Here is a 16,131-nt window from a genome sequence, read left to right as displayed (position 1 = left end):
TAATACATAATTTACAACTGAGCATGTTGTGCAAACCTAGTGATGGCGGTGATAGGCAGTGGTGATAGGCGGCAGAGGTGATTCCCGCTGCCTAGAACAGCTGATCAATGGTATTCTGGGAGACCGATCCAATTGCCAATCAGCTGCTCGGCAGTGAAGGCTCCAGCGTTCCCCAGTGGCGGCGAACGATGGCAGTAGTGACAGGCAGCGGTGGTGATTTCCCTCCCCCATTGCAATATTAATTCTATAAGACGCACAGACATTTCCACCCAAAGTAGGGGGATATTTTTCAAATTCAGTATTCCACCAAGAAAAATCTTTCCATAGATGGAAATAACTTCACAGAAGCAAGAGAGTAGTATTCAATCTGACCCACATTATTGGGGGGGGGGGGCTTTTATTAGATTTCTGCTAGTTTGACAGGGAATGTTTGATTTTTCGATTCAGACATTGTGATATGCTATAATTTAGGTTAGCCATAACTGTAAACCATGTCAGGGTATAGACCTAACAAATTACTAAGCTAAGTATGATCTGTGAACCAAATTAGTATTTTGGCTATATTGAAGTTAAGAAACCTGAAAAAGCTGGATCTATATATTGCCTTGGCAAACAAACATGCTGGAAAACCTATATTTATTTTGTTTGCTTGAGAGTGAGACAAAGTATTAAGGCACCTCTTCAGGGGTGGGATTCAAAAATTTTAACAACCGGTTCTCTGGGCGTTGCTTTGGTGGGCGTGGCTTGGTGGTCATGTGACTGGGTGGACATGGCTTGGTGGTCATGTTATTGGCTGGGTGTGGCCAACTCAACATCACTTACATCGAGGCACGCATCTCCTCGCCTGGCCTCTCATGATTGTGGGGATGCTGCAACAGTTGTAAGTGTGAAAAATGGTCATCAGTCACTTTTTTCAGTGCCATTCTAACTTTGAATGGTCACTCCACACAAGCAAAGTACCAGCAAAGGAAGGGCAAAAAAAACTCCAGAGACATTCCTGAGACAGGAAGTCTAGTCCTGCCAAGAATGTAATAAGGGTTAATGGAGAAGCAGTTTCTATAAGCAACACCAGAATGTTTCCTTCCTGCCTTCCTTACAGGATTAGGCCAGTAATTTCTTCTAACAACCGGTTCTCCAAACTGCTTAGAATATTAACAACCGGTTCTAGTGAATAGGTGCGAACTGGTAGAATCCCACCCCTGCACCTCTTCCAAAGTAGATTGGCAGGTGAATCTTTTATTAATACTGGGAAAGGAATTCTCACTAGAACTGAGGCAGCAGACTTGTTTAGGTGATCTAGTATATTAGGGTATATGTAATTCTGTCCTCAATCGGTCAGACAAGCCAAGTTTGAGAAACACTGATTTAGAGGACCTTTGGAGCAGCTACTAGTCTCATTCAGCAGGATCTACTGCTGATCTTACTCTACCAAATGATAAGGTTGGCCCAGTGACCTGATAGCAGATGACTAATGGGAAATTTTCTTCTGTGAAAAAATGAAGTTAAAATTTCTTGGCAAAAAGGCAGGTACTTTTTGAACTCCTTCTCTTCTCAGTGCTTCTCTTTCTCAGGAGAAAGGAAGGAGTAAATTGATTGGGAGGGGGCTCCCAGCCCAACTGAAGTTAAAGTCTATAAGCTAGCCAATCACAATTTAGCCTAAATATGTTGTTTAAATGCTATTCATGTGGTTAATTTATGATTTATTTGGTGGGCTGTGTGAATCCCTAAAATTGAAATTGTCTCTCTAAACCAGCGGTCCGAACCTCGCTTAGGACTGAAGGTTTGCTTGCAAGCAAATTCAGTGCAGACTCACAGCAAGCAAATTTGAGAGACTGAGCTAGCTGATGGCAGATAGATAGATCACTGAATGATTCTGTGAGTAACTCAATCTGCCTGCTTTGCCTGATTTTGGGTAAAAATTGATCTTTTTTTATAAAAAATTCAATATTTACATGCATGGTGTGTTGTGAGTTAATTTTGTGAGTTTGCTTGCAAGAAAATTTTATGTGACAGACTGAGCTAGCCAATGGCAGATATAGATCTCTGAATGAATCTGTGATTCTGTGAGCAACTCAATCTGCCTGCTTTGCCTGATTTGGGGTAAAAGTTACTCTTTTTTAATTAAGAAATCAATATTTATATAAATATTTATCATATTTACATACAAGCCATGCCCAGCCAGTCACATGACCACCAAGCAACACCCACAAATTAGGCCATGCCACAGAACCGGTTAGTGGTCCCTGGGATCTAAAATTATGAGTTTGGTGGTCCCTGAGGTCCAAGAGGTTGGTGACCCCTGCTCTAAACTACAGTTAACTGGGCAAGATGTGATTTTGATGCCCTGGAGATCAACAATTTAAGAGAGGCCATGTCCTCACTTGCAGTTAATGATGGCACAAGTTTGCCTGATACCCAACTTTTTCTCTGCCAAGTCCCCATCATATTCCCAGTCTATTGAGTAAGACAAGCTTAACTGCAATTATTCCTGTTATGCTATTCAGTAAATAATCTGTTAGGTCTTGTGACTTCTCATCTTGGAAGGAAATCAAGGATCGAATTTTCTGCTACTCAAGGAGAGGGATCAAACAATTCTATACAGCAGAGGGAACCCCCTCGAGGTGATTCTTAATTCTTACAGTACATCAAAATTAACATTCACATTAGTGAAGACAGTGCCATTAATCCCCAGCTATCTACATGCACAAAATCAGTGGTGGTATTCAACCGGTTCTGCCTGATTCTGGGGAGCCGGTAGCGGTGATGAGCAGTGGAGACCGAACCGGTTCTCTTCGCTGCTCTGTGGTTGGCCCACCCGCCCGCCTGGGCTCCCATACTCACTTTTATGGCCAGAATTCAAAGCGCAGCTGCTTTGCGTGGCGCAGGATAGCGCAACGTGGCAGCTGCTGCAGCGACCACTATCATGCAGGCTTGCAGGAGGGAAGTTAGAATGCCTCTGCGCCTGCGCAGTGTGTTTGGCACGCACGTGCACACAAAGTGTGTGCATGCACGCAAAGTGTGGCCACCAAGCCACGCCCACCAAACCCATGGCAACTTTATTTGAATACCACCACTGCACAAAATGTATAACTACTGCACAACATATGCTTATTTTGGCTATGGGTGGGGAGACTTCCTAGATTTATTCAGTATATTGAACCATGCATGAACACAAAAATTTAAGCCATTAAAAAGCCCCTAATTTTAATGTTGAAGAACTGCAGCTGTTTACTTGGCCTAATTAAACATCTCGCTCAGCCTCACAATAACTTGCAAGCGCTCTTTAAAATAGCGCATGCACCTCAAGAGAGCGTGTGTTTTGTTTTGGGTTTTTTTATAGAAAGAGCTAGAAAAATTAGAGGTAACTTTTTCTCCACAAATTTGATTTCCAAGTCCATTTTTAACGACTACTCCAGAAATAACCTCCCTCTAGAATCCTATTATGAACGTGATAATGAAGCCTAAATGTTTCTGCTTCAAAATAATAATTACATCCTGCGACGATACCTTTAATATTATTAAATAACATCTATTTACTCCAGGTCCTTGTGATGGACTCGATTATGGTAGAAAAAATGCTAGATAGTCAAAACATCTGGCCGACTATGCCATAACAATAATAAATACATGCTTTTTTTTTTTTTTTTTTTTACTTATTCCACTACTATTAGTCTTGCTCCATTTTTTTTCACCAGAGGGAGAAAATCACCCTGTAAGATCGCCCGCTGCTAGTGTTTGACCTGGGCATTTTAATTCTTGTTTTTAATCAGGTTCCAGCAAAATTCTGCTTAAACGACTCCTTCAAACCTCTTTCTCATGCAAAACCCCTCACTCAAATTGCACCCAAAGCATTCAATGCCTCCTGCAAACAGCCCCGCTGACCATTAAAATATTGAAAAGGCGAGTTTTTGAAAACCGTTCTCACCAGCAACGAAGATCTATGCCAGAAAGGAAGAACCTGCCTTTATTGTGTACCTCCGTGGTGGCTGTTTTTCCCACGACAACAACTCTATAGCCCTTGATGGAATAGGAATACGGAATAATGGAAAGCGGACCCGGAAGCTGAGAACTGCGGGTGGCTCTACATAACTCAATGTTTACGGATTGATGTCAACGATCTTTCTACTTCCGAGAAAATGGCGGCGGCGTGGGGAGCCGCTTGGGCCGCTCTGGTCCGCAATTGCGGGAGGCGCGGGGCGCTCATGCTTGGTAGCTTCCGGGGGCGCAAAGGCTGGACGAACCCGTGGCTCGCAACCGCCTCCTTGCTCGGAGGAGGCGCCTTGGTGGGCTCCTGCAGAGGATGGAGCGGGCGGGAGGGGACCGGCGGCTTCGTCCTGGTCCTGGCACAGGTGAGTGGGGGAAACTGCTATTAAAATGACATTATTATGAGTGTTTACTTGAAGAAGAATAATTGGGGGGGGGGGGGTATCTAGGTAGTTCCTGCTGGAGATCCCTTATTCAAGTTCTCTCTTGACCTGCTGACTCCAGGTGTGAAGGGCTACAGCTCCCATCATCCGTGACCAACATGGTTGCTGTAGTACAGGGGGTGGATGCTAGGAGTTGGAGCGTAGCACATATGGAGTGGGGCGTTCGGTTGGAAAGTCACTTCAGAGGTCTTCTAGTCCAACCCCGTGCTCAGGAAGGAAACCCTATACTATTTCAGACAAATGTTTGTCCAGTCTCTTCTTAAAAAGAAGTATTGGGGCATTCACAACTTCTGGAGACAAGTTGTTCCACTGATTAATTGTTCTAACTGTCAGGAAATTTCTCCTTAGTTCTGGGTTGCTTCTCTCCTTGATTAGTTTCCATCATGGTTTCTTGTCCTGCCCCTCAGGTGCTGAAGTCTTTTTCGACCCTTAGAGATCACATGGATCTTCTTTAATGACAATGTGTCCTTAAACGGGTCTTCTAATGGTACTCCCATCACTGCTGTAATTGAGTCCATCCATTTTGCTACTCCCTTTCCTTGCATTAAGAGCCTTTTTTTAGAGAGCTGGGTCTTCCCATAATGTGTCTGAAGTAGGATAATTTGAGCCTGGTCATTTGTGCCTCAAGTGAGAACTCTGGGTTAATTTGTTCAATAATTATTAGTTTGTTTTCCTGGCTGTCCATAATATACTCTTCTCCAATATAGAAGCATCAATACTTTTCCTAGCCTGCTTTTCTGAAGTCCAACTTTTATTTACACAGAGTGTCACAGGAAAATACCATGGCTTGCAAAATTCTAATCTTCATAGGTATAGAGACATCACAGCATTTGAATATCTTTTCCAAGTCTTTGTGGCTGCTCAGCCAAGTGCATATTTCTTCCCTACTTGTTCTTTTATTGTTGATCCTAAAAGGCCAAAGGTATCCATGCTTTTGATATCTTCATTTTCAATTATAAGCCTGGTTATTTGTTGGCTTTAGTTTGATCTGTATATTTAGTTTTAGTTCTATGTTTTCATAGCATTCCTTGAATTTTATTGTTGGAGCTTGCAGATCCTTTCCATTTTTCAGCTACCAAGGTAGTGTCATCAGCATGGCACAGATTATTGTTGTTTCTTCTTCCAGTTTTAAAAACATGTTCATTTCCTTCCTAACCAGCTTCTCTTAATATAGATTCAGCATATAGAGTGAATAAATAAGGGGAACACATACATTCTTGCTACACTCTTTTGTAAACTTGGAGCCAGTCTCTTTCACCATCTTCTGTGACTTGTATGTAAATTTCTCATGAAGACAATGAAATGTTCTCAGATTTCCATTTATCTAAAGCTGCTTGTGCCTTAATTTCAGGAAAACATTTTTGGTCTTTTTTTCCTATTATATGTCTTCATGTGGTTTGAAGGCCTTTTCCTTGGATCCTGCATGGCAGCAGTCCCTAACCTTTCAGGCTGTGTGGACCCACAATGGCAGGAGGAAGGGATGGTTTCGTGTGTGGAACCTAATCTTGCACATGCACAAATGGAGCTTTGTGCATTCACCTGCTCTTTTGTCAACCATACAGAAATGGTTTGCTATTATCTTCCAGAACAATTTTAGCTCCCAGTCTTGTCTCTAATCCTAGGATTTCCTTGTAGTCTCCTATCTAGGTACTAACATATCAGCAGGTCCCACTGAATTTTAAAAGCCCCACTTTGTCAACTTTTCTGATATGTAAAAAGGCTGCTGATATGTTTTCTGCTGATATGTTTTCTGAGAGACAGAAGATTTGCTACACAGAATGTGATTATTTAAGTCAGAACGTGTTGAAGAAGAAACAATGGTACATTATAAAAATTAGACCTGAATAAAAATGAAAAAGTATTTAACGGAATCCACACAGAATGATTGTATGTCTGGACAATATAAGTAGTCCTCAAGTTATGACCATTCAGGACCATTCAAAGTTATGACAGTGTTGAACTTATACTATAAATTATAGTATACCTATGACCAGTCCTCAAAGTTCTAGCTGTAGCATACACACACACACACAGCACTCCCCAGCTACTCGCAGTTCCTGCTGACCCACACTCACTCCACATCTCCTCCCTGTGGCACCATCCAATCTCAATCTTTGTAGCACCTGCTAGTGGCATGCCCGTGATCTTTGTTTTGGTTTTCCACCTTTTCCTTCTTAACAACCTACATAGCTCTGCAATTGTGACATTAATCAGGTCTTCCAGGGTTACCTACACTAAGTGATGTGATCACATGACATTATGCTTTATGGATACATCCAATAGAAGTTCCAATCCCAACTGCTAGCATAACTCAAGGCCACCTGTATATAGACCATTTATTCTTGTTTTACTTTGAATTTCTTGCACAAAATTTTAAGAATAATGATTAATTTGTATTTATTATATTTAGTGACTTCTCAGAAAAGATTTGACCAGATTTACCCTGACTGTTGTTCAGTTAAAACTTTGTAGTTTAAGCAAACTACTTCATTAGGGTTAATTTTAGTACAGGTACATTACAAAAGAATATTACAGAAAAACAATTTTTTCCTTGATTAGATTTTGTACTATACTGTAATGAGATTACTATAAAAGTAAACACTTTGTCAATAATGTTATTTGATTTACATCATGTTAGAGCACTTTTATTGCTTTGGTGGCTGTAAAATTAATTGATTGCTGAAATGTGCTTATGCAGGAATAATTTATAAGTAAAATGTTTCTAGTACAGGATGATATATAATGTTTTGGAAACATATTTTTGATTTCAATTTTTTTTTTGGTTAAAAAGTTGAAACTTTTGAAGTTACTTTTGAAGGCTTCCTTAATATTTCTTTGAGAAAATAAAATAAAAAACTTTCTCTCACCAACTAAGAGAGATCTTGGATCTCATTAAAGCAGATTAAAACACTCTATAATAATAGAGTCTGATTGCGTAAGAAATAAAAATAGAATGATGGGAAACTATTGCTTCAGATCCTGAAGGCCATAAAAAGCTGCTGTTTCTCATTCTTCATACTTCTAGAGCAGTGTTTCTCATCCTTGGCCACTTTAAGATGGGTTGACTTCAACTTCCAGAGATGGCTGGGGAATTCTGGGATTGAAGTCCAGCCACCTTACAATGGCCAAAACTGAAAAACAGTGCTTCAGATAAGGAACTGGTTTTTCTAAAGTTCCTGAAAGGATATTTGATATAACTTATATTAGATATATTGAAAACTTTAAATACACTAATGTTTCCATATCACTGTAATCATATCAAACATTAAAGTGTACAGTTATGCACTGAATTATTCAATTATGAAAATTTCACTCACTTTCCTTTTCTTTAATGTCCTTTAGATCTTTCCCTTTTTTAGAGTTTTGGGGTGAAGGTAGTAAGTACACCAGTCTCTTGGGATGCTCAAAATAAATGTTATTCTTCTTTGTGTACACTGTGTAGCAGTAACTACAGTCATTTTCCAGTATTGCTAAATACCAAACATAGTGATACTTTATCTTTAGCACTATATTTCCAATATCGGAGTCACAGTAATGTACTGCAGAAAAATTTGAGATGGGACACTTTTATGAAACATCTGTTGTTGTCTTTGACTTAATGTTTATTTTCAGATGGCGTGCAATCCTCTGAATTAACATACCACTCCATAGTGTACTTCTCTCATTAACCAAGCTCAGTTTTGAATGCTTTATCTTTATGGTATAATTGTTTGAACCTAAGTATTGAGCTCAACCTGTTCTTCACTACTATTGATTTGTTTTTGCTTTTAACAGTCTATATAAGGTGTGTATCAATTCTACCTTCTAATCAAATTAAATCAAACTCTGTTCTCCAGTTTTCTTCTCTGGATATTAAAAGATCAAAACTTAGAAGTTTAAAAATAAGGCCCTGCCTTTATAGTTTTATTGCTCTTATCACATGTTTTAAAGATTATTATATTCTTTTACATTGAATACATTGTAGAAATTATTACTAATTTAGCAATATTGCTTATTTAGTCAATTTATTAGCCACCTCAATCACCGGAGCAAGGCAACCTATAAAAAATAAATAATTTAAACAGGCTAAAGTGAAATAATGGTTTCTTGAGATATGTACTTACCAACTCAAGCCACACATTCTATACCTGCTGAAGTTTTTAAATGGTCCACAGGGGTAGCTCTTTGTAGGCTATATTGCAGTAATCAAAATGAGAGATGACTAAGACACACCTAAGTGATCATGAGAAAGGCCTCCCAATTTAGAAATTGGTATAACCAGTGCACTAGATGTTTCTTTACAGAGCTTCATAAAACGTATTTCTCGTTTATCTTTTTTATTTTCTTTTTACTTACCAGTAATATGCATAGCTCTCTTACAATCCAGAAATAAAGGGGACAATAGCAGAACTGACAAGCTAATATAGAACTATTTCATGCTGGGATATAGTTCATAGGAATGAAATCAGAGATAAGGAATCTTTAGTCCTCCAGACTTAAACATTACATATATATTATGGTTGAAAGAGCGCTATCCAGCCTCTGTTTCAAACACAAGCCCCATATTTATTATAAGATATAAAGAGTGGGGTTGTAAAACATGTTTGATGCTTTGCCAGCAGCTTTTCCCAGCTAGTGCACTTGCATGAACTCATGTGGGGGATGTTCAGAGTTCCATTTTTAATCCCTAGCCTGACATGTCAAATTTGAGAGTTTATGCAACAAATTTCCTGGATGCTGCTGTGGAAAATACATAAGTACAAATTCTAAGTAAGCTTGTAAAATGATAATGATCAATATTTATAAAATATACTAAATTACAAAGCTGTGGTTTCTTTTATTAATTTTTTTAATGTGACCAATGTTCTCTCAATATTTCTGACGGACCCCAGTGTAGCTTTGTCTTCATCTTTTAAAAGCAACAAAACATTCCGCAAATTAATTTTTCATTGAGGTTTTAGTATCGAGTTTTGATACATGTAAACAAAAATGACTTATTTTTCAAGAGATCCAAATAAAAACAGTATGTCTATATATTGTTATTTATGTCTTATTACTGTCTTATTTCTATAACTTATTTCACATTATTTATTCTTATGCTTGTGCAGATGTGCTTTTTATATTCTTTATAGATGGATTTTAATTTTTTTTTACCTTCTGGGTTCCTCCTTTTTCTCCTGAAGCCAATCTTTGATACTTCTACCTGCTAACAATGTGTTTGTCGTGGTCTGGGCAGTTTCCCTGCTTGTAGAATAGGGAGAAAACTAAGGTTCTTTCTTATTTTGTCCCAATCCTAGCTATTTTTAAGTTAAGCTGAGATTGTTGTTTTGAGAGTTACAGCTAGACTCAATTGCTTCTGGCATGAACTCTCATTGGTGATCTTAGTTAAAATTCTGGAAATGGAGAAAAAGTTCATTGGCTACAGGTAGTTCTCAACGCACGACCACAATTAAGCCCAACATGTATGTTGTTAAATGTGTTTTGCCCCATTGTATGACTTTTCTCACCACATTTATTAAGTGAATCACTGCAGTTCTTAAATTAGCAATACAGTTGTTAAGTTTGTCAGAAAGGACATCCCATGACTCCGGGACACTGCAACCGTCGTAAATGTGAGTCAGTTGTCAAGCATCCAAATGTAAATCATGTGACCATGGGGATGTTACAAAGTGAAAAATTATCGTAAGTTACTTTTTTTAGTGCCATTGTAACTTTGAATGGTCACTAAATGAACTGTAAATCGAGGACTACCTATAACTGATGGAGCTACTATATTGAGGCTTGGCTCTGCTGCTGCCGCTCAACAGTTCACCAACACTCCTCTGCTGCAGCCATTACCAGTGTGATAGCCTACCTGGCTCCATCACCTCACTATTCCTAACTCTTCAGTGTCAGGCTGCTCTCCTGCATGCCAACTCACCCATGCCTTGTCATTCTGTAGAATGCTTACTTCTGTGAAAATGTGCTAGCACAGCTCTTTCCTGCCCATACATCCACACCCAGACAGCTGGTTTTTTTTTCGCATCAGAACAAAGGAAGATCTTCCATGTTCTGTTGGACCAAAGACCTGGATTTGAGGCAAGAAAGAGGGGTTTGTGGTGACCGCTGCAAAGATCTCCTCCCACAAAAGAACTATGGAAGGAATATGTAGTGTTTTTCAGAAAAGGCATACCTTTTCAGCTGTTATTGACATAGATAATATAAAATCTTTAAGGGTTGATATTTGCTTTTTAATTTTTTATTGTTTGATCCACAGCAATGCTGAATTTCAGGGCAAAGAATATATGGAGGGGTTTCAAACTAAGGCCTGGGGGCTGGATCCAGCCCAGCTTAGATCTGGCCTACGGGGCTGCCCTAGAAACAGTGACGGACCAGCCCGCGGTGTCTCTGCTAATGAAAATGGAGCTCGGGAGGGCCACGTGCAGCACTCCTGAGCTCTGTTTTCATTGACAGATTGTTGCAGGAGGCCATTGCAGCTGAAAACTGAGCTAGGGAGCCCGTTTTCGCTGGCAGAGTGCTTGGGCCACCACAGGTGCCCCTGACATTGGCCACGCCTACCCTGGCCCCCCAAGGTCAAACACAACCCTGATGCAGCCCTCAGTGAAATTGAGTTTGACACCTGTGATGTAGTGGTATAGAAACATTATTTTGAAATTTTGTCTAGTTTGGTCTTAAAAGTTACTGTAATTGCCTGTACTAATTATAATTAAACTATTTAAACTTCCAAAATTGCATGGATTTCATATCACATTGCGTTAAGTTAGTTCAAGTTTCAGATATCTCTGAAGTTTAAATAACTGAAGCGTTAAATATATCATGAGCATCATAGTTTGCATTACTGAAATGCAGACATTGTTATGCTGAGTGACTAAAACAGTCAATAATATAGTCCGTATGGAATCTGTAAGGCCATAATGTTATGTTTAAATTTAGAAATGGATTTTTGTTAAGGGTGTGCATTTGTTTCACAATACAGTATCACTTACAGCCTGTAAATGCAAGGTATTTATATCTTGAACATTGGCTTTGAAAAGATATTCACACATCCATGGTTTGTGTTAATGTTTCATTAAGGCTAGTGGAAGGTGTGCGGTGAAGTGTTACATAGGTTTTTTTTTTTAATCTGCATATCATTTTGTTAGGAATTTTAAGTACCTCTGTTGTGAAGATGTTAAAACTATTGATTTCTTCATGTCAGGTTTGATTGATTCTGTAAGATGTGAAAAAATAAACCGTTTATGGAAAAAATAGCAGACTTGAGGTTTTTAACTTTGCTGCCTCTTGAAATACAGTATATATTGTAGATGTAATTTATTAAGTCAACCGTCAGGTCAAGATGATCATAGAGATCAGAGGTGCTATTCAGCAGGTTCTGTCCAGTCCAGAACCGGTAGCGCAAATTTTGAGTAGTTCAAAGAACCATCAAATCTCTGACAGGAGCTTTTACAGTATCCTTCCCCTGCCACACCCACCAGCCACGCCCACAGAACCGATAGTAACAAAATTTGAATACCACCCTTGATAGAGATGGTTTTCTTTGAGTGGTAACCAAAGAAAGTACGGTTGAGATAGCTGAAGTTTATAGAACTCTTGATGTCTTTCTAATGTTCTCTAATATTCAAGTCTTTATTTTTCAATAACTGTAATTTGATCAGCGTACATAGTTTCTAAATCATGGAAATTACCGAGAAGATGCTTTCATTAAGATAAAAGTATAGTACAAGCCAAATGACTGTACTGTCATTAGTCATCAGTTTCTCTGTCACTGCTGTAATCCTGGGTTTTAAGTTGCAGCATCAAGGATCTTTATAATAAATATCAATCTTTGTTTTTCACTATCAATAATCCTATCCTTGGCATTTGAAGGTTTTTTTTTTTTTGGTCTTATACAAATATAAATCATGGAGATAAATTGAGGAAGAGCCATAATGATAAAGAGTTAGATATTTTGCATGTCAAAAATAAAACTTGAACTTTCCCTAAATTGACGGAGAAATTGATTTTTTAAAAGATTTGTATAGAAATTGAATTGCTAGTGAAGCTAAACTTGCTTTAAATACGATATGCACCAGATTTATGGAATATCGAGTTCGTAATTCTGCATGATAGTGGAAGACAACAGGAGTTGTAGTCGGAACTTCAGGATATGGGAATGGAAGGAAAATAGAGTTGATTCACTTGTGTAACTTGATGCTGGCATATTTCTACATTCCATTAAGTCCCATCTATTAATTGAAGGAGGCCGACTAATCTGCTAAATTAAAGGAACAATATTTCCAATACAACTGTACAATACCTTTGTTTTACAATAGCTAGGTTGTTTCATTCCTTATTCAGGAAGGAAATAAAACTATTATAATTATCCATTCTTAACAGTGAATATCTTAAGACTTTTCAGAGGCTTTCCTTATTGACAGTATCATCATTAAAAAAAGAGAAGGAAATGCTAGTTGCAAGTAAAAATTCACATTACAGACTCTGTACCTGTATAATTTCAGTATTTATACCTAGTAAAACATAGCAAACAAACTTATCAGAATAGCAGATAATCGATTTACAACAGTTCATTTAGTGATCACTTAAAGTTACAAGTTAAAGACACTGAAAAATGTGACGTATAACTGTTTTTCACACAACCTTTTTTTGCAACATCCCTATGGTCACGTGATCAAAATTCAGATGCTTGGCAACTGACTCATATTCATGACAGTTGCAGTGTCCCCAGGTCATGTGATTACCTTTTGTTACCTTCTGACAAGCAAAGTCAATGGGGAAACAGATTCACTTAACAACTGTGTCAGGAAAGGTCATAAAATGGGGTAAAATTCACTTAACGGTCCCATTTAGCACCAGAAATTTTGGCCTCAGTTGTGGTAAATTGAGGACTACCTGTATGTGTGTGTGTATAAACATTACATACATACATAATACACATGCATATACGCATTCTTATTCATATACATACATATATCCTGCCTATCTGAAATTTAGCTTCATAGTTGTAGCAGAAGATCTGAATACCAGAACTTGACTTGATGACACAGCAGAAACTAATGAGTAAAGTTTTGTTTTTGAAAGGGATTGTTAATCCTCAGGTGTTTGTTTTTTTTTCAACTTTTAAAATTTGCATTGTTGTGCAAAGTATAAGACAATAGGTGAGGAGTATGGGAAAGAGGTACAGCATTGTAAACAACAAGCACAGCAACATTTTCCTGTGTGCTTCTTTATTTGGCCAAAGAGTACATCAAATCATCTTAACTCCTTTTCAATCTGTGAATGACAGAAGATCTCATAAATTAATCTCAACATCTCATAAGTTAATTTTCAGTGTGTTAAGTGAGTTGGCATTCTGATTCTTGCAGTCTTTATAAAGGAAATCTTAGTGTGTTTCCTTTTCTTTGTTTGCTTGATTGATCAGATAGAAATGCAAGATATTACACACAATACCTATTATGGAAAAATGCCTCAGACCTGTGTGAAAAAAGTTGTTTTACATTATTATATAGATATTTGAGAACTTTAAACTTTTACTACCTATAAATACAATTGTATTGGATGTATTTAAAAGAGAAAACACTATGTTTGCCTAAATGACTTGGGTTCATACTTTGAAACCAAGATTAACATATTATTTGACTAGTAAGCATGACATTATGTCTTAGCTGATTACTATATTTAGTTAACTATATAGGAATTATTGCTTAGATACGTTATAACCTCTTTTTATGTCATTAATTCTTGATCAAATGCTGTAAAAATTGTTCAAAACTCTTAAAAACCTGAAAAAAACCAGAAGTTTCAAAACAGAATTTCAGCTGCTCTGGAACATAAAATGTATTGTACTTTCTCTGCCATCCCACTGACAAGTAGATTTAAACAAGCATAGTAGAGCAGATCAAAATGAAGGTGGTATGGCTAATAAAATAATAGCAGTCTTTTGGTCTGTAATTCCTCCTTAGATTAGATACATGATACTTTGTTGGCACAAAGTTCAAAAGCCTATTCCCATAGTATTAGTAATTTGATTTCAGTCATGCACAGGCTTGTTGACAGCTATTTACTAGAAATCTCCTGTATACTTGAAGTGGTAGACCAGGTATCCTGTTGTGCATTAATAAGGATATTGGCATTCCACTTGCAAGAACTATTTTTAGCTCAAGCTTTAGGTTTATGATGGTGTGGCATATTATTAATAAATGCTGTAAAATTGCCAAATAGTAGAGATCTGACTATATTTTAATTTAATATTATTTTGTTCTTCCTGAAAAAAATCATGGAAATTTTTGTTTAATTATTTAAAGCAAAGTAGTTAGCATAACCATGCAAAGATTTCTTATCTAGTTTATCCTAAATTAGTTCATTTGGTTTAGTTTAAATTCTGTTTGATTTTTCAAGACTAAAGGTAGAATACAAATTTTAAAACAAAAGTAAAATAGACATATATATAAAACTTGTTAAGCTCACACACTGAAGGACTTGATATATATTTTTCTAATTGTTATAACAGCCCTAAAAAGTATTATATACTACCGATATTTAGCTACACTAGAAAAGTGTCGAAGACCATGCCTTAAATAACCTTTAAATATGTATATCCCTAATATTTCTTAGCTGCTACCCATACATTTGTCCAAGAAGTAAAGAGATTATTCAGTACTGAAGTAAAATAGGAGAAAATTATATTGTTGGAGGAATCTTGGCTCCATGCAATTTTCTTGACAATGCATTGCAGAACTGGTTTGGTATTCCTCAAGCTAGGAGAGAGTGATTCGCCAAAGTCACCAGCTGGCTTCATATCTAAGGCAAAACTAAAACACACCGTTTCTAGTAGTAATATTAAGAATTCTACCAAACTAGCTCAATTATAAATTGCCAATAATGCCTTCCTTAAGAATTTCTTTACATTTATCAAGTTTTTTACAGTTTTAAAAACTCTGGTTTAAGTCACCCAGAATTTCCTTGAACTGCAAAATGGGCAGCATATGAGTTTTAACAACAACAATAATAATTTTGACCGGGCCAGCAAAACTACATGATTATGGATGAAACATATAACAGTGATACCCATTGTTATCGGGGCATTTGATACCATGTCCAAGAATTTTACAAAATACATCAAGAAATTGCAGCTTCCTGCAATAACATCAGCGGAACTGCCAAAAACTGCGCTATTTGGAACATCGTACATCTTAAGAAGATACTTGGTTGATACCTAGGATATTGGCAGCAACCTGTATCAACTATCAGCATCAGCCAGTGATATTTGTGATACATTTTTTAAAGTTCAGTTGACTAAGTTTCATGTTTAATGAATAAAAGTTTATAATAATAGCAATAAAAATAGTTTCTATAAAGCTCAATCTTAATGTCATAAAAATGGATGACAAATACCTTCAGCAGAGTTTTCCAAGATAAAATCATTGCTACATGTAGATAAAATCTGAATGTCCCATTCAAAGTCTCTGTGAAATGCTGTGGTTGCATTTGGGAATTGGGGGGAGGGTATGGTTGCTCTTTTAAGAAATCAGTCTTAGGAACAACATTCCCACAGAGTTAAAATTCTCCTCTGCAGTGTTGTCTTTTATTTAGCTTACATTCAGGAATAATGCTGTGAATTGTATCATTCTATTCCTATCTCAGAAACCACTATTGATATGCTTTCCTTGCAGCACAATTATCACTAAGCTGAAGTAGGTCCAAGACAATAAGCAATTGCATGGCATTT

General features: G+C 37.4%; 1 protein-coding gene across 1 annotated transcript in view; it reads left to right on the top strand.

The window, feature by feature from the left end:
• Positions 1–4,100: 4,100 nt before the first annotated feature.
• MICU2 (mitochondrial calcium uptake 2) overlaps positions 4,101–16,131 on the top strand; it is a 68,022-nt gene continuing 55,991 nt past the window's right edge. Inside the window, exon 1 of the mRNA XM_087966266.1 lies at positions 4,101–4,349. Within this exon, the coding sequence (XP_087822392.1) occupies positions 4,137–4,349 (213 nt within the window). The 5' untranslated portion in view covers positions 4,101–4,136. The remainder of the gene's footprint in view (positions 4,350–16,131) is intronic.

Source organism: Notechis scutatus, chromosome 5 (assembly GCF_049901735.1).
Source record: "Notechis scutatus isolate UNSWTSFEM ecotype Mainland chromosome 5, rNotScu1.2, whole genome shotgun sequence".
NCBI lineage: Eukaryota > Metazoa > Chordata > Lepidosauria > Squamata > Elapidae > Notechis > Notechis scutatus.
This window is presented reverse-complemented; position numbering and strand designations above follow the sequence as displayed.